This window comes from Pristis pectinata, chromosome 5, assembly GCF_009764475.1.
Source record: "Pristis pectinata isolate sPriPec2 chromosome 5, sPriPec2.1.pri, whole genome shotgun sequence".
Classification (NCBI taxonomy): Eukaryota; Metazoa; Chordata; class Chondrichthyes; order Rhinopristiformes; family Pristidae; genus Pristis; species Pristis pectinata.
In genome coordinates, this window is record NC_067409.1 from 74,141,063 (window position 1) to 74,167,590 (window position 26,528).

General features: G+C 42.2%; 1 protein-coding gene across 1 annotated transcript in view; it reads right to left on the reverse strand.

Annotated features, from left to right (window-relative positions):
- Positions 1 to 26,528, reverse strand: part of mak (male germ cell-associated kinase) — a 60,397-nt gene that overhangs the window by 25,601 nt on the left and 8,268 nt on the right. Inside the window, exons 2-5 of the mRNA XM_052016336.1 lie at positions 20,441 to 20,776; positions 17,011 to 17,065; positions 12,598 to 12,719; positions 1,575 to 1,654 (exon numbers count right to left, since the gene is read on the reverse strand). Of these exons, the coding sequence (XP_051872296.1) occupies positions 1,575 to 1,654; positions 12,598 to 12,719; positions 17,011 to 17,065; positions 20,441 to 20,541 (358 nt within the window). The 5' untranslated portion in view covers positions 20,542 to 20,776. The remainder of the gene's footprint in view (positions 1 to 1,574; positions 1,655 to 12,597; positions 12,720 to 17,010; positions 17,066 to 20,440; positions 20,777 to 26,528) is intronic.

Consider the following 26,528-nt stretch of genomic DNA (forward strand, 5'->3'; position numbering starts at 1 on the left):
GGGTGGTTTAGAGCCAGAACCTCAGGATCTGCCACCTGAACTCCAGATGCAGATCATGCCCTGTTCTACTTTAAAGGATAGGTGCCACATTGAGGCCTGAAGCTCATTTTGTCCCACAGGGTTGCTCAAGGGGAGTGCGACTGTGGAGATGGTGCATAATCTTGAATGAGTCATTGGCAGCATTGAGCATGTTCCTGAGCCATGTTATGGTTTAAGTTGTTTAAAATTCATAAATTTCAGAGTCTTATGGCATTATTGCAGAAAATCTTAACTGGAAAATCATTGGAAGTTCTAGTGCATTCAAATAGGCAAGCTAGAAGAATATTGCACTGGGGGTTCTGTGTAGTGCAGTGATAGGTATTGGTATATTATTGTCACTTATACTGAGGTACAGTGAAAAACTTGTCTTGCATACTGATTGTACAGGTCAATTCATTATACAGTGCAGTTACATTGAGTTAGTACTGAGTGCATTGATGTAGTATAGGTAAAAACAATAACAGTACAAAGTGTCACAGCTACAGAGAAAGTGCAGTGCAATAAGATGCAAGGTCAATAAGGGGCAGACCAGAACAATCGAAAGTAAGCAAACAACTTACTTGACAGGAATCCCGGTATAGTGTTGCATTAGGAAGAATTGGTTGTCTAGGGATGGACCAAAGGTCCATCTAAGACATCTTACTCCATTCCCATAATACTCCCAAAGAAGCATTACACAGGGTATGACATCACCCCATGTAACTGATGTGGAAACTTGCATTGAAGGTGCAAGGGGACCAACTCCCAGGAGAATTTCCAGAATGATGATTTGTGGTCATTATCCCATTTTAGTTCAGAAAAAAATTTTCAATAGCATTATGCAGAAAAAAGGTTGTGATTCAATTTCCAGGCTATTGTTCCTTAATTCATTTTCAGAAGAGTTATATGGTCAGCAAAAAAGAGAAATACTTTTAAAATACTATTTATCCTCTGAACAGGAATTTAGAAAACATGCAGTGGATAATATGACAAACTTTCATGCCCAAAAAACTGAGTCAAAATATGTTACTTAATTTCCTTCTTTTTATCTATTGTAGCAATTATAAGTTAATGACATATTCTAAGTAGTAAGTTAACAGCAAAATAAAACACAGGAAGATAATATAACAATGGTCTGTATAAAAGTATATTTTAAATGGAGCTTCTTGTTTTCAGAGTTTTATATCCCAGAAACACTCAGCAGCTACGATGGATAGAGTATTATAATTAAAATCAGAAAGGACTGCCCAGTGCTGAACAAGCCACTGTTCATGGAAATTTATATGAATCTTTCTGATCAATAGTCCGAAAGGCTGAAGATGCAGTCCAACCATTGAGTATAAATGGAGGATGAAGTAGATGAATGGAAGTTTGGATGCTTTAGCTCAGTTTCTAACAAACAGCATACAAATTGTTGCAAACATGATTCAATTTTTTTTGAACTGGAAATGGAGTAGCGGAGAGATTTATGTTTTTCTATTGCCAGCTATTGCCATTGATTTTTCAGTTCTTGTTGCAGGTGAGATGGATTACACCAGGCCTCAGAAGAAACCTACCGTGCTTGTGGATAAACGCCAATCCTTGTATTATTTGATACATTATATTCCTAATGATTGATTCAGGAAATAACTTGTTTCTGTGGAGAGACAATAAGGTACAAGTATCTGTAATTGAGTGAAATAGTTTTCATGGCAATGCAGGTTCTCCCCAACTTGCAAGCACCCAACTTATGTACAGTCCGTATACGTAAACATTTGTCTGGGAGACTGGCGGTATGGATTTGCCGGCTGCTGCAGGGCTGTGTGGGAACTTTGTTCGCGGCCGCACTTCCGACTTGAGAACTATTCTCAGGAACAGAGCCCTGTTGTAATGTGGGTTGGACCTGTAGAGTTAATATTTGTAACGTCATCTGAATAAAACAAAACAGTGCAATTATTGTTTATATATAATCCAAACGGGAGCCATACTTTGCACAGAGTTTGAACAGAGAATGGGTGAGTTGTAATTAGAATGGAAGCTGAGAATTCAGTGACACTAAGAATCTACTGCAGCAAAAGGAAGTGATTTTTGATGCCTAACAAAAAGAATGGAGCACAGAACCCATGGATCCTAAATATTCAGTCATTATCTAGTGATTTAATATTTAGGTACTTTGTGTTTAACATCTCAGCAGTTCTTGTAATATTTGAATAAGTAATTTAACCTTTGCTTAGTTTGCAGTGAGAAGAAAATACAAAAAATGTAGCGTTGTTTAGACTATAATATTGACTTATCTAGGACCTTTAATGTGACAAAACATTCTGAAATGCTTCATAGGAGTGTTATCTGATAAAGATTGTTACTCAGCCACATAAATAGAAAATAGGACAATGATCAAAAGCTACCATAGAGAGATAAATGGCAAGGAGAGGAAAGGAGACTAAAGTAGGAAGGAATTCTAGAACTTAAAACCAAGACATTCAAACACACAATGTTGAATCGATTAAACTTAACAATGATCAAGAAGCCATAACTTAAGGAGAAGATATATCAGAGTGTTCTAGGGATGGAGATTTAAAAATAAAATGGGGAGGGCCAAAATCTGGGATCATAATTTTATATTCAGTCATTTCCTAAATGGAAATAAGAAAGAAGACTCAAGGATAATGAGTAAATAGAACCTGATGCGAGGTGTCAGAATAAACGCAGCAAAGATTTTTTCAACCTCAAGTTTATAGAGTACAAGGAAGGCTGTCACGGGGCGAACCAAAATCAACAATTCGTGAAATATCAAAGGACAAGGGCTAGAGTGGTAACAATTTAAGGCAGGGTGGAGTTAAGCAAGTGAAAAGAGGTGGTTTCAGTTTCTCGAGGAAAGAAATAAAACAGTAGAGGCAGCCAAGGGCATGGTTTTAACTTTATTGGAAAAACAGTTTACGAGTTCCTTACAGTTTTTATTGGATGGGAGGTTGAAGGAGAAAAAAAAGACCGCAGAGTCACTTCTGCATTCTAGTTTGATTCTGGAATAGTGAATAGTTTGGGAATCTGTAAGCAGGGCACATTATTGCCGTGCATGGACCAGCTAGATCTGATGAGTGAATAACTAAACCAACAATGAATCTGCTGGAGAAACTCAGTGGGTTGAGCAGCATCTGTAGGAGGAAAGAAATTATTGAAGTTTCAGGTCAAAACTCTGAATCAGGACCGAGAGTGGAGAGGTGAGATGCCCAGTATAAAGAGGGGAAGGGGAGTGGTGAGACAAGAGTCCAAGGTGATTGGTAGACTGAGGAGGGATGCAAGATGACAGGCAGGTTGTGCCAGGTACGAAACATCAATTCCTTTCCTCCCACAGATGCTGCTCGACCCGCTGAGTTCCTCCAGCGGATTGTTTGTTATTCCAGATTCCAGCACCTACAGTGTCTCAAAAATAACTGTATGACTGCCATACTCTTTCAAGTCAAGACCCTAAGACTTGAAGGAATACAGGTAAGAGTTATATCAACGCACAGCCAGTGTGGGAGAGAGAGTAATTATTTAAAGTGGATAGGTTATCTCACTGAACTATACAAAGTACTTCTCAGCAGGGTGGATGCAGAGTCGATGTTTTCTCTGGCTGCTGAGTCTAGAACCAGGGATCACAGTCTCAAAATAAAAGGTTGGCCATTCAAGATAAAAACATTTCTTCATCCCAGGGGCAGCAAATCTTTGGAATTCTCCACCCAAGAGGGTTGAGAGTATATTCAAGAAAGGTCAATAGAATTTTAGGTATTAAAAGGAGTCAAGAGATATAGTGTTACTGCAGGAAAGTGGCACTGATATAAAAGATCAGTCATGATCTTATCCAATGGCCAACAGGGACAAGAGGCTGAATCTTATGCTTCCATTTCTTAAGTTCTCATGCATTTATAACATTATGAATTAAATAATGTTTCATTACAGAAGATAACATCTAAATAAATGTTCCCTATGTGGCAACTCACCGTCTAGTCGGGCGAACCGGCTTGGCAGTCGGGACGCGCGGCGTCGGAGCGACGAGGCCCAAGATGGCGGCTGGCCTCGTCTTTCCGAGCGACGGGGAGAACCCGCGCGTGGTAAAGTCCTGATGACGTAGGACTTACGTCATTGCCGGTTGTTTTGGGCGGGAACATTCTCCCTTAAAGGGCCCGCGCAAGGCGGGAAAATAAACCAGTTCTGTTTGGCAATCCTCCGAGTAGTCTTGTTTTATTCCGCGGTAGCAACCGCTACATTGGTGACCCCGACGGTCCAAACGGCTTTTGGACCCGCGAAATGAACGACAGCGCAGCAGCCAACGCAGTGGCCCTCAAGCTGCCCACCTTTTGGACACTTCAGCCCAGCGTCTGGTTTACACAGGCCGAAGCGCAATTCCACCTTCGGCAGATCACCTCCGACTCCACGAAGTACTACCATGTGGTTAGCTCTCTGGACCAGGAGACAGCCGCCCAGGTTGGAGACTTCATCCAGTCGCCTCCGGAGGAAGATAAGTACCCGGCTTTCAAAGACCTTTTGATTCGGACCTTCGGCCTCTCCCGTCGTGAGCGCGCCGCCCGCCTGCTTCATCTGGATGGCCTGGGGGACAGATCCCCATCCGCCCTAATGAATGAGATGCTGGCATTGGCCGAGGGACACAAGCCATGCCTTATGTTCGAACAAGCCTTCCTCGAACAGCTCCCCGATGACATCCACTTGTTGTTAGCTGACGCCGACTTCAGCAACCCCCGTGAGGTGGCCGCCCGGGCAGATGTTCTGTGGAGGGCCAAACGCGAGAGCGGTTCGTCCGTCAGTCAAATCACCAGGCCGCGAGCCCAACGCCCGCCTCGCCCGGCCCCAGCAACCGAGCAACCACGCCCCAGGAACGCAGACGACGACACGGGTGACCAGCTGTGCTTCTACCATCAGAGGTGGGGTGCGGAGGCCCGTCGATGCTGCCCACCCTGCAAGTTTCAGGGAAACGCTAGGGCCAGCCGCCGCTGATGGCTACGGCGGCTGGCCGCCGACAGAGCCTCCTCTTCGTTCAGGACAAGAAATCTGGACGGTGTTTCCTCGTTGATACTGGAGGGAGGTCAGTATTTTGCCCCCGACAGGCCGCGACACTCGTGACAGGCCACCAGGTCCTCTACTCAATGCCGCCAACGGTACAACGATACGGTCTTTCGGCACCCGTACGCTTCAATTACAATTTGGCGGCAGCCGTTTTACCTGGACCTTTACCCTTGCCACCGTCGCCCGACCACTCCTAGGAGCCGATTTCCTTCGGGCCCACAACCTGTTAGTCGACCTGCGAAGGAAGCGGTTAGTCCACTCTAGCACTCTCTGGACCTATCCCCTGGGAGAAATCAGCCCACCAGCCCCGCGCCTGGACTCCATTTCCCTTTCTGGCGACGATTTTGCCAAGCTCCTAGCCGGATTCCCATCGATTTTGGCACCTTCGTTTACAAATTCTAGGCCCACACACGGGGTACGACACCACATCATTACCACAGGGCCACCCCTTCATGCCCGAGCACGACGATTACCTCCAGACAAGCTCCGCCTGGCAAAGGAAGAGTTCCGTCACATGGAGGAGCTGGGGATTGTTCGCAGGTCAGACAGCCCCTGGGCCTCCCCCCTGCACATGGTCCCCAAAGCCACCGGAGGGTGGAGGCCCTGCGGCGACTACCGCAGGCTGAATGACGCCACCACCCCGGACCGCTATCCCATCCCTCACATCCAGGACTTCGCAGCGAACTTACACGGGGCCCACATCTTTTCCAAAGTGGACCTCGTTAGGGGATACCACCAAATCCCGGTCCATCTGGACGACGTCCCCAAAACTGCGATTATCACCCCATTCGGCCTGTTCGAATTCCTTCGGATGCCGTTCGGCCTTAAGAACGCCGCGCAGACCTTCCAGCGGCTGATGGACGCGGTAGGCCGAGACCTGGACTTCGTGTTCATTTACTTGGACGACATACTGATCGCCAGCCGTAACTGCCAGGAACACCTTTCCCACCTCCGCCAGCTGTATTCCCGCCTCCGCGATTTCGGCCTCACGATCAACCCGTCCAAGTGCCAATTCGGACTTGACTCTATCGATTTCCTCGGCCACAACATCACCAGCGACGGGGCAACACCCCTACCCGCCAAGGTGGACGCTATCCGCCATTTTGCCCGCCCCGACACAGTCAAAGGCCTACAGGAATTCCTTGGGATGGTCAACTTTTACCATCGTTTCATCCCTGCAGCAGCCCGTATCATGCGCCCTCTGTTCTCGCTGCTGGCTGGTAAGGGCAAGGACATCACCTGGACTGATGAGGCTGCGGCTGCTTTCGTTAAGGCCAAAGACGCCCTGGCAGACGCCACGATGCTGGTACACCCCAGGACTGACGTCCCGACTGCCCTCACGGTAGACGCGTCCAACACCGCGGTGGGTGGGGTACTGGAACAGCTACTCGAAGGCCGCTGGCAACCCTTGGCATTTTTCAGCAAGCACCTTAGACTGCCCGAACTGAAGTACAGTGCTTTTGATCGGGAACTTCTAGCGCTGTATCTGGCGGTCCGGCATTTCCGATACTTTCTAGAAGGCAGGCCTTTCACCACTTTCACCAATCATAAGCCTCTGTCCTTTGCCTTCTCCAAAGTCTCCGATCCCTGGTCAGCTCGTCAGCAGAGACATTTATCCTACATTTCCGAGTTCACAACTGACATCCAACATGTCTCTGGAAAGGATAATGTCGTTGCTGATGCACTTTCCAGACCAATCATCCACAACCTATCCTTGGGTGTCGACTACACGGCCCTAGCTGACGCACAGCAAGCCGACGACAAACTGCCCAGCTACAGAACCGCAGTCTTGGGTCTGCAGCTCCGAGATTTCTTGGTTGGTCCAGGTCAGCGGACCATACTTTGCGACGTTGCGACTGGTCAGCCCCGCCCTATAGTCCCTGCAGCCTGGCGGAGACGCGTTTTAGACTCGGTACATGGGTTGGCGCACCGGTCCATCAGATCTACTGTCCGACTGGTCGCCAGCAAGTTTGTCTGGCATGGCCTGCGCAAACAGGTCAGTGAGTGGGCCAGGACTTGTCCGCACTGCCAGACATCAAAAATCCAGCGACACACCAAGGTCCCACCACAGCAGTTCGCGCCTACCCATAGGAGGTTCGACCACATACACGTCGACCTCGTGGGCCCTCTGTCGGTTTCAAGAGGAACCCGGTACCTCCTTACCATCGTGGACCGATTCACGAAAACCCCCCTGACTGACATCACAACTGATTCCTGCGCCCGGGCGCTGCACACAACTTGGGTCTCACGTTTTGGCGTTCCGGCCCACATCACTTCAGACAGAGGCACCCAATTAACTTCCAGTCTCTGGGCTGCATTAGCGAACCTGCTAGGGACGCAGCTGCATACCACCACGGCTTACCATCCTCAATCAAACGGGTTGGTGGAACGTTTTCACCGCCATCTGAAATCGGCCTTGATGGCCCGCCTGAAGGGTCCTAACTGGGTTGACGAGCTGCCTTGGGTCCTGCTCGGCATACGCACTGCCCCCAAAGAAGACCTTCGCACTTCGTCAGCTGAGCTTGTATACGGGGCGCCACTAGTTGTCCCCGGGGATTTCATACCTGCCCTTCGGGACCAAGGGGAACAACCCCCAGCAGTCCTACAAAGACTGCGCGAGAAGCTTGGCGACTTGGCCCCGATCCCCACCTCACGGCATGGTCAAGCCCCATCCTGCCAGCCCAAGGAACTACGGGACTGTGTTTGTTTTCGTTCGCAGGGGCACACCTCAGGCGCCATTGCAATGACCATATGAGGGACCGTTCCGAGTCATACGGAATAACGGATCCACTTTTATTTTGGACATTGGAGGCAGGGAACAGGTTTTCACGGCGGACCGCCTCAAACCGGCCCATTTGGATCTGCAACAGCCTGTCGAGGTTGCCACGCCGCAACGCAGAGGCCTGCCCCCTAAGCGGCAGCTGGCACAGCCCACGGACCTTGGGGACTGTATCGCCGGTTCTGGGGGGAGTTGTGTGGCGACTTACCGTCTAGTCGGGCGAACCGGCTCGGCAGTCGGGTCGCGCGGTGTCGGAGCGACGAGGCCCAAGATGGCGGCGGGCCTCGTCTTTCCGAGCGACGGGGAGAACCCGCGCGTGGGAAGTCCTGATGACGTAGGACTTACGTCATTGCCGGTTGTTTTGGGCGGGAACATTCTCCCTTAAAGGGCCCGCGCAAGGTGGGAAAATAAACCAGTTCTGTTTGGCAATCCTCCGAGTAGAGTCTTGTTTTATTCTGCGGTAGCAACCGCTACACCTAGTTGATTCTATAACATATTTTTCCAGTAGACAGGTCTGAATGCATTCCATCTAACAAACCACTTTTGCCAATTTGATTTGCTCAGTCCATAGCAAGGTTAAACTTCCCCCATGATTATTAAATTGCCTTTGGTGTTAGCTCTATTTCTAGATTAATTCTCTCTTCAATTATGCTGCTGTTGTTAGGGGATCTACAAACCACTTGCTTCTGTTGCTTTTCTCCAGAGTTGCTTCTTATTTCTACCCATTCAGATTTTACTTCTACTTATTCCAGGCCAGGATAATCTACTTCCTGTTACGGACTCAGTGAAAGTCCCTTTAAGATAGAGTGTGTGTGTGTGGGGCGTGCTTACGTCAATAGAAGATAAAGGACGTAATGACGTTGTTGAAGAAGTCAGAAGGAGAAGAAGAAGGAGAAGGAGAAGGAGAAGGAGAAGGAGAAGGAGAAGGAGAAGGAGAAGGAGAAGGAGAAGGAGAAGGAGAAGGAGAAGGAGAAGGAGAAGGAGAAGGAGAAGGAGAAGGAGAAGGAGAAGGAGAAGAAGGAGAAGGAGGAGAAGGAGAAGGAGAAGGAGAAGGAGAAGGAGAAGGAGAAGGAGAAGGAGAAGAAGAAGAGAGAAAGAAGGGAGAGAGACACCAGCCTGCTAGTTTTCTCTGTCGATGGATGAGAAACAATAACTGTGTCTGCCACTGAAATCCATGTATGGAAGTTGAAAGTAATCCGGTGGAGTTCACTTTGTTGCTGACCTGTAGAAGGAAACAGGTATTTGTGTGTGTGGACGACCACGATTCGGATGCTTTTCGGGGTGAGGAAGTCACTACCGAGTAAACACTGAAGTGTCGCTTGGGTTCCATCGTGGAACATTTGGATTTCATATTTACTCTCTCTATGTTTCTCTACATCTACGTCTTATCTTCAGACAACGGTGGTTGTTGAAGAAGCCCTTGCTCATGTTTCACCTTATGGCTTGCGGAACTGAACTTTAAGAACCATTCCGGAACTTGGAGTTTGGGACTGTCACACACACACACACACACGACGAGTTTAGTTTTGGGGTTAACGTTCGAGGTTTAACATTTTTGAATTCTAACATACTAACATTTTTACTTTTATTTTATGTATTATCATAAGTAGTAATTAATAAAATAGTTATTAACACTGAATCATGCTCAGTGTGTTTCTTTTGTTGCTGGTTCGTGACATTCCTAATTAACATTATGTCTGTGCCCTATTCCTACTTTTCTGCCGTCTTCAAATGTTGTACCCTGGAATATTTATTTCTCAACCTTGGTTTCCATGCACCACATTTCTATAAGGGCTATTAGGCCAAATCTATTCGTCTCTATTTGCGTTGTTAGTGCATTTACTTTGTTATGAATACTTTATGAATTCAGGTACAATGGTTTTAGTTTTAACTTTTTACCATTTTTCTATGATTCATTATCATAAAATTCTTTGTCTCTGGTTTCCTCTGGCTGTGCAGTCTACCATTACCCAAACTACCATTTTGTTTCATGGCCTTGAAATTCTCCTCATTTGAATTTTCCCCTCTTATAGTTCAGTGCTCTCGTTACAGCCTCAGTTTCCGATTTGCCAGAAAACTGGACCCAACCTGTCTACAGGAGCGGGTTAAAAATCACAGAAGGCTGATTTACAAAGTACTAATAATTTTCTGAAAATTAATACAATGTATCAATTTCTTAAGGGCTGATAATGTGCACCTTATTCCTGGATTAGGAAGCAGGGTTAACAAGCTACATGGGAGAGGACTTTGGTCATGAAGTTCCTGACTGAACACCACTGCAAAGCTAAAGTAAACAAGGAAGTTGTTGGGATACCAGATTAGATCATATAGATACAAAGGAGATACTAGAAAACTGAGAATACATGAAGTGGATAAGCCACCCCATCAGGATGGGATCTCTTTTGTCTTGCTAAGTGTAGAAATTAGGAAAGTGGTCATCATAACTTTCTAATTCATATATACTGATGTGTTTCCAAAGAACTCGAAGAATGCAAGTGTTTAAAAAAGAGAAATCAGTATAACAAAGGTGAGAAAGCTTTTGGGAAAAAAAAGATTGGGAGAAAATGAACAGCCAGTCGGACAAACATGGACCGAAAAAGGAGAGCCAGGCTGGAATTTCCCCAGAGCAAATCAAAATTTATTAAAACGATTAATTATGTATAACAAGGTAACAGAGGATGGTTGAAGGCAGTGCAGTTGATATTATGTTAATGGACTTTAAAACGATGTTTGACAAAATACCACATATTAGGTTTGCTGATAAATTAGAACCCAAGGAACAAAAGCACAAACAAAATTGGCAGAGGGATAGAAAGCAGAACTGTTATGAATTTCCCCAAGGCTGGGTATTATGACCACTGCTACTTTTGATACGTAGCAATGACTTTGACTTGGAGCAGTGGGCACAATTGCAAAACGTGGATGGCCGTAAAATGGGGAGGAAGCTAGTAATAGACTTCAAGAGGACAGGCTAATCGATCAAGCATGTCATTAACTTCAAGCAAAAGCTAGCTTATTAAGATAGACCCAAGTAAAGCATGAGCTTGACCCAAAATGGAGTAAAGAAACATGTGTAACCAATTGTTGTGAACAATACAATCAAGAGCACCAATCTAGACAGGATGTGAAAGATTTGGTGAGAGTAAAGGGATTTACTGCAGTGGTACAAGGGAATTCAGAGTATGGTTATTCTGATGGACCAGAGACGCTGGCTTTCATTCTTTAAAGTTGAGAAAGTGAAAAGACACATCTAATAAAAATTATGAACTACATAAAAATTATGAAGATTAAGGAATTGTTTACAGTGGCTGAAGGATCAGTAACTCCGCATTATACACTGGAGAGAACAGATTTAAGATGGTAGGCAAATTAACCAAGTCAACATGAAGAAAAAGCTTTTTATGCAATAAGTGATTAGGATTTGGAATACATAGCTTGAGAGGAAGGTGGATACAAAGCAAACTGAGTCCAAATTAATTTTGCAAGATTCTAGATCATTTTTAAACCAACATCACTGGTTTACAACCTCTGCCATGATTATTCTCGACACTGGTGCCCCACAGGGCTCTGTCCTCAGCCCCCTACTCTACTCCCTATATACTCATGACTGCATGGCCAGATTCTGCTCTAACTCCATCTACAAGTTTGCAGATGATACCACCATAATGGGCCAGATCTCAAATAACGACGAGTCGAAGTACAGAAAGGAGATAGAGAGCCTAGTGACATGGCATCAATGACAATAACCTTTCTCTCAATGTCAACAAAACAAAAGAGCTGGTCATTGACTTCAGGAAGGGGGGGGCAGTGCACATGCTCTTGTCTACATCAACCATGCTGAGGGTGAGAGCTTCAAGTTCCTATGAGTGAACATCACCAATAAGCTGTCCTAGTCCAACCACATAGACACCACAGCCGAGAAAGCTCACCAGCGCCTCTACTTCCTCAGGAGGCTAAAGAAATTTGGCATGTACCCGTTGACCCTCACCAATTTTTATCAATGCACCATAGAAAGCATCCTATCCAGATGCATCACGGCTTGGTACGGCAACTGCTCTGCCTGTGACTGCAAGAAACTGCAGAGAGTTGTGGACACAGCTCAGCACATCACGGAAACCAGCCTCCCCTCCATGGACTGTCTACAATTCTCGCTGCCTCAGTAAAGCAGCCAGCATAATCAAAGACCCCACCCACCCTGGACATTTTCTCTTCTCCCCTCTCCCATAGGGCAGAAGATACAAAAGCCTGAAAACATGTACTATGAGGCTCAAGGACGGCTTCTATCCCGCTGTTATAAGACTACTGAATGGTTCCCTAGTACGATAAGGTGGACTCTTGACTTCACAATCTGCCTCGTTATGACCTTGCATCTTATTGTCTACCTGCACTGCACTCTGTAACACTTTATACTGCATTCTGTTATTGTTTTATCTTGTACTACCTCGATGCACTGTGTAATGAATTATTCTGTATGAACAGAATGCAAGGCAAGTTTTTCACTGTACCTCAGTGCATGTGACAATAATAAACCAATTCCAATTCATATTATTCACAACAGTTGGTTACATGTTTTCTTTACACAAAGTTTTCTCAGGGTCTATTTGTTAAATCATTTATCCTTTTGGTTGGGAAACAGCAAAGCATCCACGACTGCAGTTTAATAACATTACTCGTTGCAAGGTATAACGCTCTGCATTATAAACTAAGATGTCCTCAACTCCCCAAAAGTAGTTTAAAAAGATGCTGAATAAAAGACATACCTATCTTTCATAAGTTGATACAGGTTTTCTTTCATGTATTCAAAAATAAAGTAAAGATGGTCATTTTCCCTTATAACTTCTTTGAGCTTGATAATATTTGCATGGTTTAACTTCTTTAGTGACTGTAAAAAAAACGTTGATAATGCATTACTGATCTCGCATGGAAAACATCTGGACAATGTAAAGTTCTGATATGTGGGTTGATGCATCAACACATTCCCTTTATATGAATAACTCCTGTTATATCATACATTGAAAGTTCTTTAAATGTTCTGAAAACCTTCTTTAACAAAATATTTTTTCCCCTGAGAATTCAGGAACAAAATCCTTCCCAATGAGCATACCTTTGTATTTCTAAACTGCTCAGCAAGAGATTCTCAATTTTGTCAACAGCTCTCTCTTCAAGTAATGTGGTGTTCTCCATCCATCATCTTGGTAGAATTAATATTACAATAATAACATAACTATTTTCAAAGTCCATTATTTAATTTGCAGATCAACAGAGAACCTTTTCATTATAATGCATACTATTAAGCTTGGTTTAAATAAACTATTTAAAAAAAGTTTAAAGTTCTATTTGTCTTCTAAAGCAATGGAGGAGAAACTCCAATAAAGTAGTTTAAACTAGTTTGGCAGGGGGATGGGAACCAGAGTAATAGATCAGAGGTTGGTGCATTTAGTGTACAAGTAGATGCAGAGTGTGGAAAGACTGTGAGGAAGGATAGGCATTTGAAAGGGCAAAATTGCAGTCAGTTGGATGAGCTGAAGTGTGTCTACTTTAATGCAAGTAGTATCAGCAACAAGTAGAATCAACTTGGAGCATGGGTAAGTACGTGGAACTATGACATGGTGGCCATTACAGAGACTTGACGGTCGCAAGGGCAGGAATGGCTGCTGGATATTCCGGGGTTTAGATATTTCAAAGGGGACAGGGACGGAGGTAAAAGAGGTGGGGGAGTGGCTTTGCTGATCAGGGACAGTATCACAGCTGTAGAAAGGGAGGATGTCCTGGAGGGATTGTCTACTGAGTCAGCATGGGTAGAAGTCAGAAACAGGAAGGGAGTGATCACTCTATTGGAAGTATTCTACAGACCCCCCTGTAGCAGCAGACACACTGAGGAACAGATCGGGAGGCAGATTTTGGAGAGGTGCAAAAAAAAACAGGGTTATTGTCATGGGTGATTTCAACTTCCCTAATATTGACTGGCACCTCCTTGGTGTAAAGGGGATAGATGGGGCAGAGTTTGTTAGGTGTGTCCACGAAGGATTTCTGACACAGTATGTGGACAGGCTGACGAGAGAAGAGGCCATCCTAGACCTGGTACTAGGCAATGGGCCTGATCAGGTTTCATATCTCTTGGTGGGACAGCATTTTGGAGTTAGTGACCATAACTCCTTGACCTTTGCCATAGCTTTGTCGAGGGATAGGAGCAGACGATATGGGAAAGTATTTAACTGGGGGAGGGGGAATTATGATTCTACTAGGCAGGAACTTGGGAGCGTAAATTGGGAATAGATGTTCTTGGGGAAAGTGCACAGTGGAAATGTGAAGGTTGCTTAGGGAGTACTTGCATGGGGTTCTGGATAGGTTTGTCCCATTGAGGTAGGGTAAGGATGGTTGAATGAAGGAACTGTGGTTGACAAGAGATGTAAAATATCTTGTCAAGTGGAAGAAAGAAGCTTACCTGAGGTTTAGAAAGCAATGATCAGACAGGGCTCTGGAGAGTTACAAGGTAGCCAGGATGGAGCTTAAGAATGGACTTGGGAGAGCTGGAATGGGGCATGAGAAGTTCTTGGTGAGTAGGATCAAGGAAAACCCCAAGTCATTCTACACGTATGTGAAGAATAGGAGGAAGACTAGAATGAGGGTAGGACCATTCAGGGATAAAAGAGGAAACATGTGCCTGGAGTCGGAAGAGGTAGGGGAGGCCCTTAATGAAGGCTTTGCTTCAGTATTCACCATTGAGAGAGACCTTGACGATTGTGAAGATGGTGTACAACAGGCTGATATGGTAGGGCACGTTGACGTGAGGAAAGAGGATGTGCTGGAACTTTTGAAAAACATTAGGATAGGTAAGTCACCAGGGCCAAACAGAATATATCCACAGTTATTACGGGAAGCGAGGGAAGAGATAGCTGCGCCTTTGGCAATGGTCTTTGCATCCTCACTGGCCACAGGAGTAGTGTCAGATGATTGGAGGGTGGCAAATGTTTTTCCTTTGTTTAAGAAAGGGAGTAGGGATAACCCTGGGAAGTACAGACCACTGAGTCTTACTTCAGTGGTGGGCAAATTACTGGAGAAGATTCTTAGAAACAGGATTTATGGGCATTTGGAGAAGCATAAGCTGATTAGGGACAGTCAGCATGGCTTTGTGAGGGGCAGGTCATGCCTCACGAGCCTGATTTAATTCTTTGAGGATGTGACAAAGCACATTACTGAAGGTAGAGCAGTGGATGTGGTGTACATGGATTTTAGTAAGGCATTTGATAAGGTTCCTCATGGAAGGCTTACTCAAAGTCAGGAGCCATGGGATCCAGGGAAACTTGGCTGTGTGGATTCAGAATTGGCTCACCCATAGAAGACAGAGGGTGGTGATAGATGGAGCATATTCTGCCTGGAGGTCGGTGACCAGTGGTGTTCTGCAGGGATCTGCTCTGGGACCCCTGCTCTTCGTGATTTTTAGACTTGGATAAGGATGTGGAAGGGTGGGTTAGTAAGTTTGCTGATGATACAAAGGTTGGTGGTGTTGTGGATAGTGTAAAAGGTTGCTGTAGATTACAACAGGATATTGATAGAATGCAGAGCTGGGCTGAGAAGTGGCAGATGGAGTTCAACCCAGATAAATGTGAAGTGATACACTTCGCGAGATCGAATTTGAAGGCAGAATACAAGGTTAATGGCAGGACTCTTAGCAGTGTGGAGGAACAGAGGGATCTTGGGGTCCACGTCCATAGATCCCTCAAGGTTGATAGGATTGTTGAGAAGGCGTATGGAGTGTTGGCCTTCATTAGTCAGGGGACTGAGTTCAAGAGCTGCGAGGTGATGCTGCAGCTCTATAGAACTCTGGTTAGACCACACTCTGTTCTGTTCAATTCTGGTTGCCTCATTATTGGAAGGATGTGGGAGCTTTAGAGAGGGTGCAGAGGAGATTTACCAGGATGCTGCCTGGATTGGAGAGCATGTCTTATGAGGAAAGGTTGAGTGAGCTAGGGCTTTTCTCTTTGGAGAGGAGGATGAAAGGTGACTTGATAGAGGTGTACAATATGATAAGAGGCATAGATCAAGTGGACAGTCAGAGACTTTTTTGCAGGGTGAAAATGGCTAACACGAGGGGGCATAATTTTAAGGTGATTGGAGGAAGATAAGGGGGACGTCAGGGGTGAGTTGTTTTTTTGTTTACACAGAGAGTGGTGGGTGCGTGGAACGCACTGCCGGCAGAGGTTGTAGGGGCAGATACATTAGGGACATTAAAGAGACACTTAGATAGACACATGAATGATAGAGAAATGAACATTACAGTGAGGGAAGGGTTAGATAGATGTTAGAGCAGGATAAAATGTCAGCACAACATGGTGGGCCGAAGGGCCTGTACTGTGCTGTAATGTTCTATGTTCTAGTATTTCATCCCATCATCAAATTCTGGCTTAAATTTGCTGTACATCTTCTAATTATTTTTATTGCATCCAGGAGTTGCAATTTTCAAAGTTGTTTTTGTAGGATTAAGATGCAAAGTAATTAAAGACAAATGAGAAAGGTTAGGGTTAGGTCTGCTGTATGAAGAGATATTAAGCAGATTATACTTGTACTCTCGAGTTGAAAAGGAGCAGTGATCTTATTGGGACATATAACACTCTTAAGGGATTTGACAGGGTAGTTGCAGAGAAGAAATTTCTTCACCTAGAGGGTGGTGAATCACGAATTCACTAATCAAGAGAGCAATAGACATTTAGTCATTCTGAAGACAGAAATACCAAGGTCACAGTTCTATGAGAAGCCGATCAGAAAATGTCATTGTGATCTATAGTGATGAGCATTTGGGTTGGTTAAGATTCACCCTGCAGTATTCTCTGAAGGGAGGAAGATAGCAACAGTCAACAATCAGAAGGATCTCCTTCAGACGTGTTGTTAGGGTGCTCCTCCTAGCTCAGACATTTTCAGGGACCTCACTCCACTGGCTTGAACCACATTTACTGAGCTACTTGCTGTTCTAATTCCTACAAAATTTGCCACCCTTTGACTCTGAATTTAAATAGCAAATTACAGATCCACCTCCTCAGTGTCTGAGAATGGCTATGGGAGCATGGGGGAAGAGACAGGGAGGGAGTGGGTTTCAGCCCCATAAGGAATCACATGTACTACTTAACAGAGATAGAAGCATTATGATGGAGCAAACCGTTAATATTATGCAGTACCTTAACTTCTCTGAGGTTCATACATTCATCCCAGGAGTAGAATTTCCTCTTCATCCTGCACAATTAACCACATGGACTGAAACAAATGGGTTTAAATGAAGCCTAGGTATTAGTACTAAATATATTCTTAAAAGGCAATGGGAAAGTTAAATGTAGTAATACATCAAGATAATCAAATACTCTATCTGAACATAATGTAGCCCTGCTGAGTAGGGAATTCTCACTGCATTAGGCAAGCTGATTAATGCAAATATCAAGAGTATAAATGTTCTTTAAATTTACTGAAGTCTCTGGTGTCTGTGAATATTTGTATATAAAACCTTCTGCCAGATTAAGTAGTCAAGAAGAATCTATCAGAGACAACTTTGTACAGGATTAAATGAATCTTTCATTTCATGCAGTTTGCAATTATATATTTATAAGGCTAACCATACATACAACATAAAAAGCACCTTTGCAGTTTGTGTTTGAAGAACATCCGAGACTTCAAAATCCCTTAAAGCCAACACAGCTCGCTTCAAATACAGTAGCAATCATGACAATCAGTTTGTGCATACAAGGTCCCACAAAAAGTTGATAATCTGTTTGAGTGATGTTTGCTAAGTGATAAATATTGGATCCTCCTGCATGCTATGGATGTTTAACTTCAGAACATGCAACATTATTCCCTTGATAGGTTTAATGCTTTAGATTAATACCTGATTTATATCTGACTAAAAACAAAATTACAATTCCCATCAGTAAAATCTACCTTTAAGGAGTTCTTAAACATTAAGCTATTACAAAGCTTCTCAAATAATCTAAGCAATACTGAATATTGCAGTTCACTTTAAATGTTTAATAATCTGGGTTTCCATTCCAAATATGAATAGATTTTCTGATTCCAGGTCCAAAAGTTTGCATGGAATGTAAATATTACAAATGGAGGCATAGAAAAGCATGTCAGATTTGAACTGGGCACATTAACATCTGCACCTAAATTTCACACCTGTTGAGAATATTTAAAATCTAGTCTACTGACCGTGGGTGAAGAGGGGTTTGTGAGTACAGCCATTGACAAGGGGCAGCATTAATCTGTTCCCCGTTTGTTGTAGAGGTAAAGGTTAGGCTACAGGCAATGACAACCTTAGATGTCCAGAGGAAATGAAGGGTTAAGGAGTTGTGATTGCTGATCGAGGTGAGTGACATTGGTGGGCTCAGGGTCATAATGGTGTCAATTAGGGCAATGATTGTCATAAGCGTTTAACAGTGTGAGCAATTACATTTATTGAATGATATACAGGAAATCCCTGCTTTTTGGAGGGGTTGCATTCCTAGAAAACTATCCGTATCACGATGGTCCATAACACAAAACCATACTTCCCATTGAATCCCATATTATAAGCGTAGATGCGTTCCCACAGGATGTTGTTCTCTCAACAGTAATGATGAGTACCACAGCTGCTGGTTTACAGATTTGCTTTGGAAACTGACAAGGTATTCTCTTAAGTGGTCAGCAGCTGTGTCTGGAGACACAAGCGACTGTAGATGCTTAACAACTTCCAACCTTCAGTCGGAATGGAGACATTCACTTTCAAATGCATATCAAGTAAGATAGTTTAATGATATAACTCACAACAAATAACAGTGTTCATTTAGGTTTACAACTTGCACTTAAACTTGCATTTAGACATCTTGAGGGTAAATAATATGGAAAATTCTTGAAAAAAAAAACTGCTAGACAGCAAAATGAACCTACCGCACTAAAAAGACTGCCATATTATCTGCATATGCATAAAAAAAGTTTATAAACAAGAAATAGACAAAATTTGTTTCTTTCTTTCATATTGTGTTTATTTAATCTCCCACCCACATAAATTCCGTAAAAGTGAATTTTATTCCACACCTTGCATATTTGGGTTTTTTTGCATTCCACAAGGGCGAATTTCTGTAACCCAAACAGCCATGCCTAAAAAATTGTCTTCTTAGTGTTATCTTTCTCAACACTAGTCACATGAAAAACTGATGTTCCCTGGAGTACAATGTCCAGGTTGAATTTCTGGAAACTACCAGATGCAAACTGCACTTGTGTGGATGAACCATTTGCTATGCCATAGGTGCAAATAATAATATCATTCAAAGTGCAATGCTAATTTACAGCACTGGTGGGAAAAAATTAAGTCACATTGATCTAAACCAGATCTTAAATTAGGCACTCACAATTCAATTAGATTGATCAACACACCTCTGAGCACCAAGGAAATTTTAGGCAATAAGAATTTACAACATAGAAGTAGGTTATTTGTCCAACTAATTTATTCCTGCAATTGAGCTCCTCTTTTATCCAATCCTTTCAGTAGATCTTTTAATTTCTTCCTTTGCCAGCTTACTTAACTTCCCTTTCAATAAATTTGCCTTTCATCTTAACAGCTATTCATGATATAGGAGTATGGACAATTTTCCACAATTTACTCCATATGCTGGATCTTTGAGCACTTGCTTTACCTATCTACATCCCTTAATAGGCTCCCTTTCACAATTTACTTTCCTACTTAATGTGCCTTCATCCAAGTGATATATATAAATTGCAAGAAAGCAAGGCCCCAGCAGCAATCCCTGTGGCACACCACTCATTACATCTTGCTAAAGAGAAGTAACCCATGTTTGCCTAAATTGTTTTCTGTTTGCTAGCCAATCATCTATGCTAATATGTTACCTCCTACACCACAAGCTTTTATTTTCCACTGTAATCTTTAATGACACACCTTATCAAATGCCCATTTTGTAATCCAGGGAAAACTGAGGAATATGGGGAGTTGCTTGAAATGTGGTTAGGTTGTCAAATGGCAGAATAGTCTCAAAGGGCCACTTAGGTTACTCCTGCTCATATTTACTTTTTTTAAAAAAGACTACCTGCTGCATGGAAAAGCCTTTTCCCCTCATGCCATGGCTTTTTTGCTAATGTTTTGTTCCCAGTCTGCCATAAATAGAAAGAGTTTCTTTTTATCCAGAACGACTTTGAACAATATCAACTTGTCTATGAATGTTCCCTGCTCAAAAGAAAAACAAAACCTGCTTCTCTGGGCTATTCAAGTAACTGAAATCCCTCAGATCTGATAAAGCATTTGAAAATGGACTAACAACTGCTACATATGTAAGTAAATGATATCCCCGTTTTGTCTTTCCACAACTTGGTGGCAGCACACTTCTGTTTGAAGCGTGCATGTTTCCCATCCTATGTTCTGAAACCTAAGGAAACCTCATTACATGGCTCAATTTAACCACCACTTTGGTTCCGTTTCTTTATTATGAAAATTTCTCAGGTCATAGTGTTTACAAAAATTACAAAAATAAATTTCTCCCCTGTGCCTATCCTTCATGAATATTATTGTAATATGTTAACATAGATAACAAGTTATTCTTACAATTTTTGCAGAAAATGCACACATACCTTTTGATTGCCACCAATTCTCCAGATTCATTACTCTTTCCCATGAGGACACAGCCATATGTGCCATCTCCTAACTGCTTTAGAGTTGTGTATCGATTCATATTTTGAGAACAAAATAATCAATACAGTTCAGTACTTAAGGCTCATGTAAAATATTCCTTCATTTGCTTGATTCAGTTTACAAAATTGTACAACTCCAAGACTGCTTTAAAAAGTCTTCAGATATTGATCTCAGAAATGAAAGAAGTCCCTGGATGTATGGCTGTTTTATATTTCCTTAATGCACTTTGTAATAGGATACAAGACTATCCTTGTACATGGTCCTCTGCCATTCTGCTGTGAAAACAAAACAGAAGCATCTTTATACTTCATTCTATACTGTATCTCATTAAAAAATTCTAAAATAATTATATTCAATCAGATACCACACAAGTCTGAACTTCCTGCCGCTCCCCTGTTAATTTTTCAATTGAACAGAAAGGTACTTGTAAACATGTTCCCCAACATCTCCCTCTTCTGACAGCTGGGCCAGGCCACTCATATGTGAAATGCAAATCAAGGAGCTCAGTACTGAAATATTTTTAAGTAATGGACGGTCATTAAAACTGGACAATTGTTGTCTAATGGCCCAGGGATCCAGTGTTTTCCTGATAGAAGTGGGTTCCTGAAATTAGTTTTAGCACCAGAAGCTGTACAATGGCTTTTAATAACTGACTTTGTAAAGCACTAAGGGCAACACCCAGATATTGCTTTTAAGATTTATTTTTGTAGAATTCAGGCATTCCTTGTATCTTCACTCTACGGCACGCTTCTAATGCTTGGGACAGCTAAATATTACCTCCATAGAATGTTCATAGATTATCCTAAAGAGAATGGTCAGGAACAAGGGTACTACACCATAGAATGCTTGCTCACCTTTCAGACGTGTGCGTATTAATTGTGTGGGGAGTGGGCTGGGTGGAAGGGAGTGCACAATTCCAAGATGGATTCAACAATTAATAATTTATCTCCAGCTCACAAAAATGATCTTCAATTGTATGTAAATAAATTGGTTTCAATTGATATTGGGACACACATGGATGGGAACCGGTGGACCATTAGGTTTTTTTGTAATATTAGTATTTGGGAAATAAAGGAATGCATTCTGTTGGGGTTTTATTATAAATCAAATTTGGCACAAGAGTCTGAACAAAATTTTGAAGATAAAAAAAAAATCACAAAATTCATGATTGCAACTGGAGGAGTAAAGTGACCAACCATTTATCATCACATTTCTGAAGTTAGTTCAATATCTGAAAGCATTACAAAATTAAAAACAAACTTAAAGATGAATTTACAGCACAAACAAAAGCATCATAAATTGTGAATACATTCATTTCTAGCAATTATTCATTTCTGGCAATTAAATCTTAAAATCAGACACAAGCATCAAACAGTATAAAGTTTACAATATAAAGATGATACGTACTTAAAAATTAGGAAGGGAACGCAAGCTTTAAGGACCCACATTAACCACAGAACAAATAATTTAAGCAGTGTTGAAAGCATATTTTAACCATTCTCCACGAATTGCCACTGATGTAATAGAATTTATATTTGATATTTCAATTATTCCATAGTGCCATGCAGCTGCATCCTGAATATGTAATGGTACTCTCACTACTAAACAGACTGAAATGTTGGAATTATTCTTTTCTATTATCAAAGCATCATACTTTGGAAGACTGAGTTTTACAAAATCATACAGCACAGGAGGTCTTTGAAGGCATGCTGCATCTGTGCCAGCTCTTTTAGAGTTATCTCTTACTCCCACTCTATAGCTCTTTAGTTTTTTCTTAGTCATCAAACATCCAAATGCTTTTCCAGACTCTAGCATGCTGTGAAAAAAAGTCTCCAGGAGGAAAATAGCTCTTTGGCCAATTACCTTAAACCTCTGTCCTTTGGTTACCAACCTTATTACAAATAGAAACCACTAAATGTATCAAAACTATTCATAATTTTGAACCATTACATGATCCCATTTCCTTCCAAGAATGACTGTAAGGAAAATAATTGGCAATATATTTCTGAAAGGTTAGCAAGTATTCCATGGACTAATATCAAGGCTTATCTGTATCTTATGTTCAGCTACCCTATTTGAGTAACCAAAAAAAGCACTTTTAAAATTGGAAAGCATCTTAAGATACTTCACACCATCATTAGCTTAACAAGTCATAAAGATATATTTGGGCAGATGACCAAAACCTTGGCCAAAGAAGAAAGTTGTAAGGAGAATCTTAAATAAAAGAGTAGTTTAGGAAGGTAATCCGAGTTTAGGGCTTCAGCAGATAAATGTGTGCCTGCCAATTTTGGTGGAAATAAAATCAAGAATGTCCATGAGGCTGGGAAATGAAAATCTCTATTAGGGTTGTAGAATTAATAGACCTTGCAGTGTAGGGAGCTGTGAGCCCATTTGAGGATTTAAAAAAAAACAAACTTGAGAATTAATTGGAACAAATCTAGGTGCAAGACTTTGGGATAATGGGCAAATGTGACTTGGTGCAGGTAAAGATGTAAGCAGTAGAGTTCTAGATGATATTAAATTGAAATGGAGTATGGAAGATGTGAGGCAATCCAAGCATTAAGTCCAGAGGTAACCAAAGCTTGGGAGCAGATTTCTGGAATAAATAAGCTGAGGCAGAACTGAGGTATTGCACAGATGGAAATACATTGTTCATTGATGGGAAGTGCTGGATGAGGTCCAAAAGTAAGCTCTAGGTCAACCGGTATGCATCTAGGTCAAGATTATGAATAGTCTGGTTTAGCCAGTAGCCATAGGGAATGAATAAATCAGAAGCCGGGTTACGAAGTTTGTGGCAAGGACCAAACATAATGGTTTCGGCCTTTGTTATTTCATTGCAGTCAAACAAGTAATCAGACAGTTTAAAGGAGTTAGGAAGTGGTGGTGGGGCAGAGGTATGAATTCAAAAGTGACTACAGACACTAGAATCTAGAACAAAAACAGAACCCTGGAAGAACTCAGCAGGTCAAGCAGCATCTGTGGAGGCAAAGCTTCCAAGTCGACATTTCAGGTTGAGATCCTGCATTAAGAGTGAGAGAGAACAGGAAGGATTGCGAGTATATGATAGTACATAGGGGTAGATGGAACCAGGTGGGGGAAAAGGATGGTGGGGCAGAGGCTAGTGGAGCCTTAGGGGAGGGTCGTATCATTTTCTGCTTGGGTAGCTTACAACCCAATGGTATGGATATTGAATTTTCCAATTTCAGGTAACCCACATCCTCAGTGCTCTCCTCATACATACCTTCCTAGTTTTCTTCTCCCTTTGTTTATCCCTCCCATCCCCTCCCTGCACCTAGTTCCATCTGCCCATCTGAGCTGCAGGTGGTAGATTGTGATACTACATTAAAAGCTATGACAGGAAACAAGCAATGGATAATATTTAATGAATTAATACATTGTACAACAAATATATATCCCTTTATGACAATAAAACCAAAAAAGGAAAATTGGTCCAGTCATTGCTATCAAGAAGTTAAAGACAGTATCATATCAAAAGAAAAAGCATATAATGTTTTAATGATATTATATTACAAGGTATGACAGGAAAACCCACCTTCTCTACTACTGAATATTAACTCATTTTCTCTCTTTCCCAGTTTTGACAAATGGTCTTGGACCTGAAACATTAACTGTTTCTTTTTCCACAGATGCTACCTAACCTGCTGTTTCAACAAGATCATGCTATAGGTTACCAATTGTAATATTAACTCAGTTTTTCCCTCTCTACTGACACTGCTTAATCTCCAGGACTTTCCATTCAACTATGAACTCCATTTCACAGCCTTCACAAATCTCTTCTTGTTTTCTCTTTTTCGAATTTCCCACATAATCTATCAACTAGATGTCTTCATCAGCAGCTTATTACCACAGCAATCATGGCCTACACTATTGGAGATATTCCCTTTATCCTATCCACTAATACTGACTTGTTTATGTTGAACATAAAATGTTAAATTTTAAGGCACTAGAAAAAAAACCCACATACGCTGACTTAAATTAAACAGAAAAGTTCACTCATTCTTTATGCAGCTGTTTGCTCCCATTTATTTCAATGGGATTGTTGCACATATGTTGTCAAACCTGGTATAGCTCAGCAGACAGATTTCCTACCATAACAACTGGAAAAATAATGCACTACCCTGTTCAACTCCATTTGGAGCCATCAGCACAACACGTCTCCAGGGCTGGAGTGAAGCTAAGTAAAAGACAGCACCTCTTCATTCAGTGGTGCTTACAAGCCAGCAGATTCATGTTTTGCTTTTCAAAGTGCTCTGTTATCACTATTACAAATTACAAAATTTTCTCAACTGACATGCTTCATTTTTTTCCCCTCCCCCTCCTTTCTTGAATTGTGGTATTATGTTTACTGTTTTCCAAGCTCTGGAGACCTTCCAAAATCTGGGAAGAAAACTAATGGATCCAATACCCTTTGAGCTATTTCCTTTAGAAGTATAGAATACCTGCCATCATGTGCAGGGGATTTGGCAGCCCTTATCCCAGTAGTCCGCCTAGTATTTTTGTCTAGAATTGTTAAGATCCTCAAACTTTTGCCCATTGGGTACCTTCTTTTCTTATGATGTTTTTAGCACCTTCTACTGTGAAAACAGATACAAGATAATTGCTGAACATTCTTGCCATTTCCTTACTACCAATTATTAATTCCTACAGATCCTAAGAGACCAATGTTTACTTTTGCTATTCTTCCTTTTTATGGACAAGTTCTTACCATCCGTTTGTATACTTCTTGCTAATTTATGACCATATTCTTTTTTCTTCCATCAACTTTTTAAGTGATTTTTTGCTAGTTTCTAAAATTCTTCCAGTCCACCTTCTACAAATTTGTAAGTGTTTTCCTTCAATCTAATGACATTCTTAACTGCTTTAGTTAGCCACTGATAGATCACTTTTCCCTTGGATTCCTTATTTCCCAATGGAACGTACTTCCATTGGGAACTAATAAAATATTTATTTAAATACCTGTTGGTGCTTATCTACCACAATACTTTCCAAATCGACCTGAGCCAATGTGTCCATCACACCTATGTATAGCCATTAAATTTAGGTCTCTAGGTCTAGCTCAAGTTTGCCTTAGCTTTGATCTTTATATCACTCTCACGCTTGTATTATGATCTCTCACAACGCAAGATCAAGAGAAGGCCACCAAGCCCTTCAAGCCTTCCCCACCATTCAACATGATCATGGCTCCTCTTCTATGCCAGTTCCCCATAACCATCAATTTACTAATCTTTCAAATATTTACCTTAAATATATATCTGATAATCTGGCCCCCATCACCTGCTGGGGCAGAGAATTCCAAAGATTCACTTGCTTCTGAGAGGAGACATTTTTATGCACCTCAGTTTTAAATGACTGGCCCCTTATTTTGTAGCTGTGTCCCCTTGTTCGTTACTTTTGCCCTAGTTAAAACATCTCAACATCCACCCTGTCAAGCCCCATCAGTATCTTATAAGGTTATTCCTCATTCTTGTAAACTCCAAGGAATACAGACCAGAACTGCCTTCTAGACTCTCTTGAAAGGATAACCCTTTCTTCCCAGAATTAGCCTGGTAAATCTCCTTTGGACTGTTTCCAACACTACCATATCCTTTCTTAGGTTTGGGTGGGGGGGGGGGGGGTGCAAAACTGTGCACAGTATTTGCCAGGTTTTTGCCTAATCATTCAATCAATTTGTAACCCATTGCAGAATCACAATGTCCTTATCACAACATGCTCTTCCAACTATTTTCAGATTATCAGCAAACCTGCAAACCTTACATTTTATTCCTCCTTCCTGGTCATTAATGCAAATAATAAACAATTGAGGGCCAAAAAACGATCCCTGGGGTACACCACTAGTTACATCTCTCTGTTTTCTACATGACAGAGAGTTTGCAGTCCATGCTAACACACACTTCCTCCAATATCCTGGGCTCTTAATTTATGCACGAGTCTCTCATGTGGCACCTTGTCAAATACCTTTTGGAAATCTAATACACAACACCTACAGGTTCCTCTCTATCAACTCCC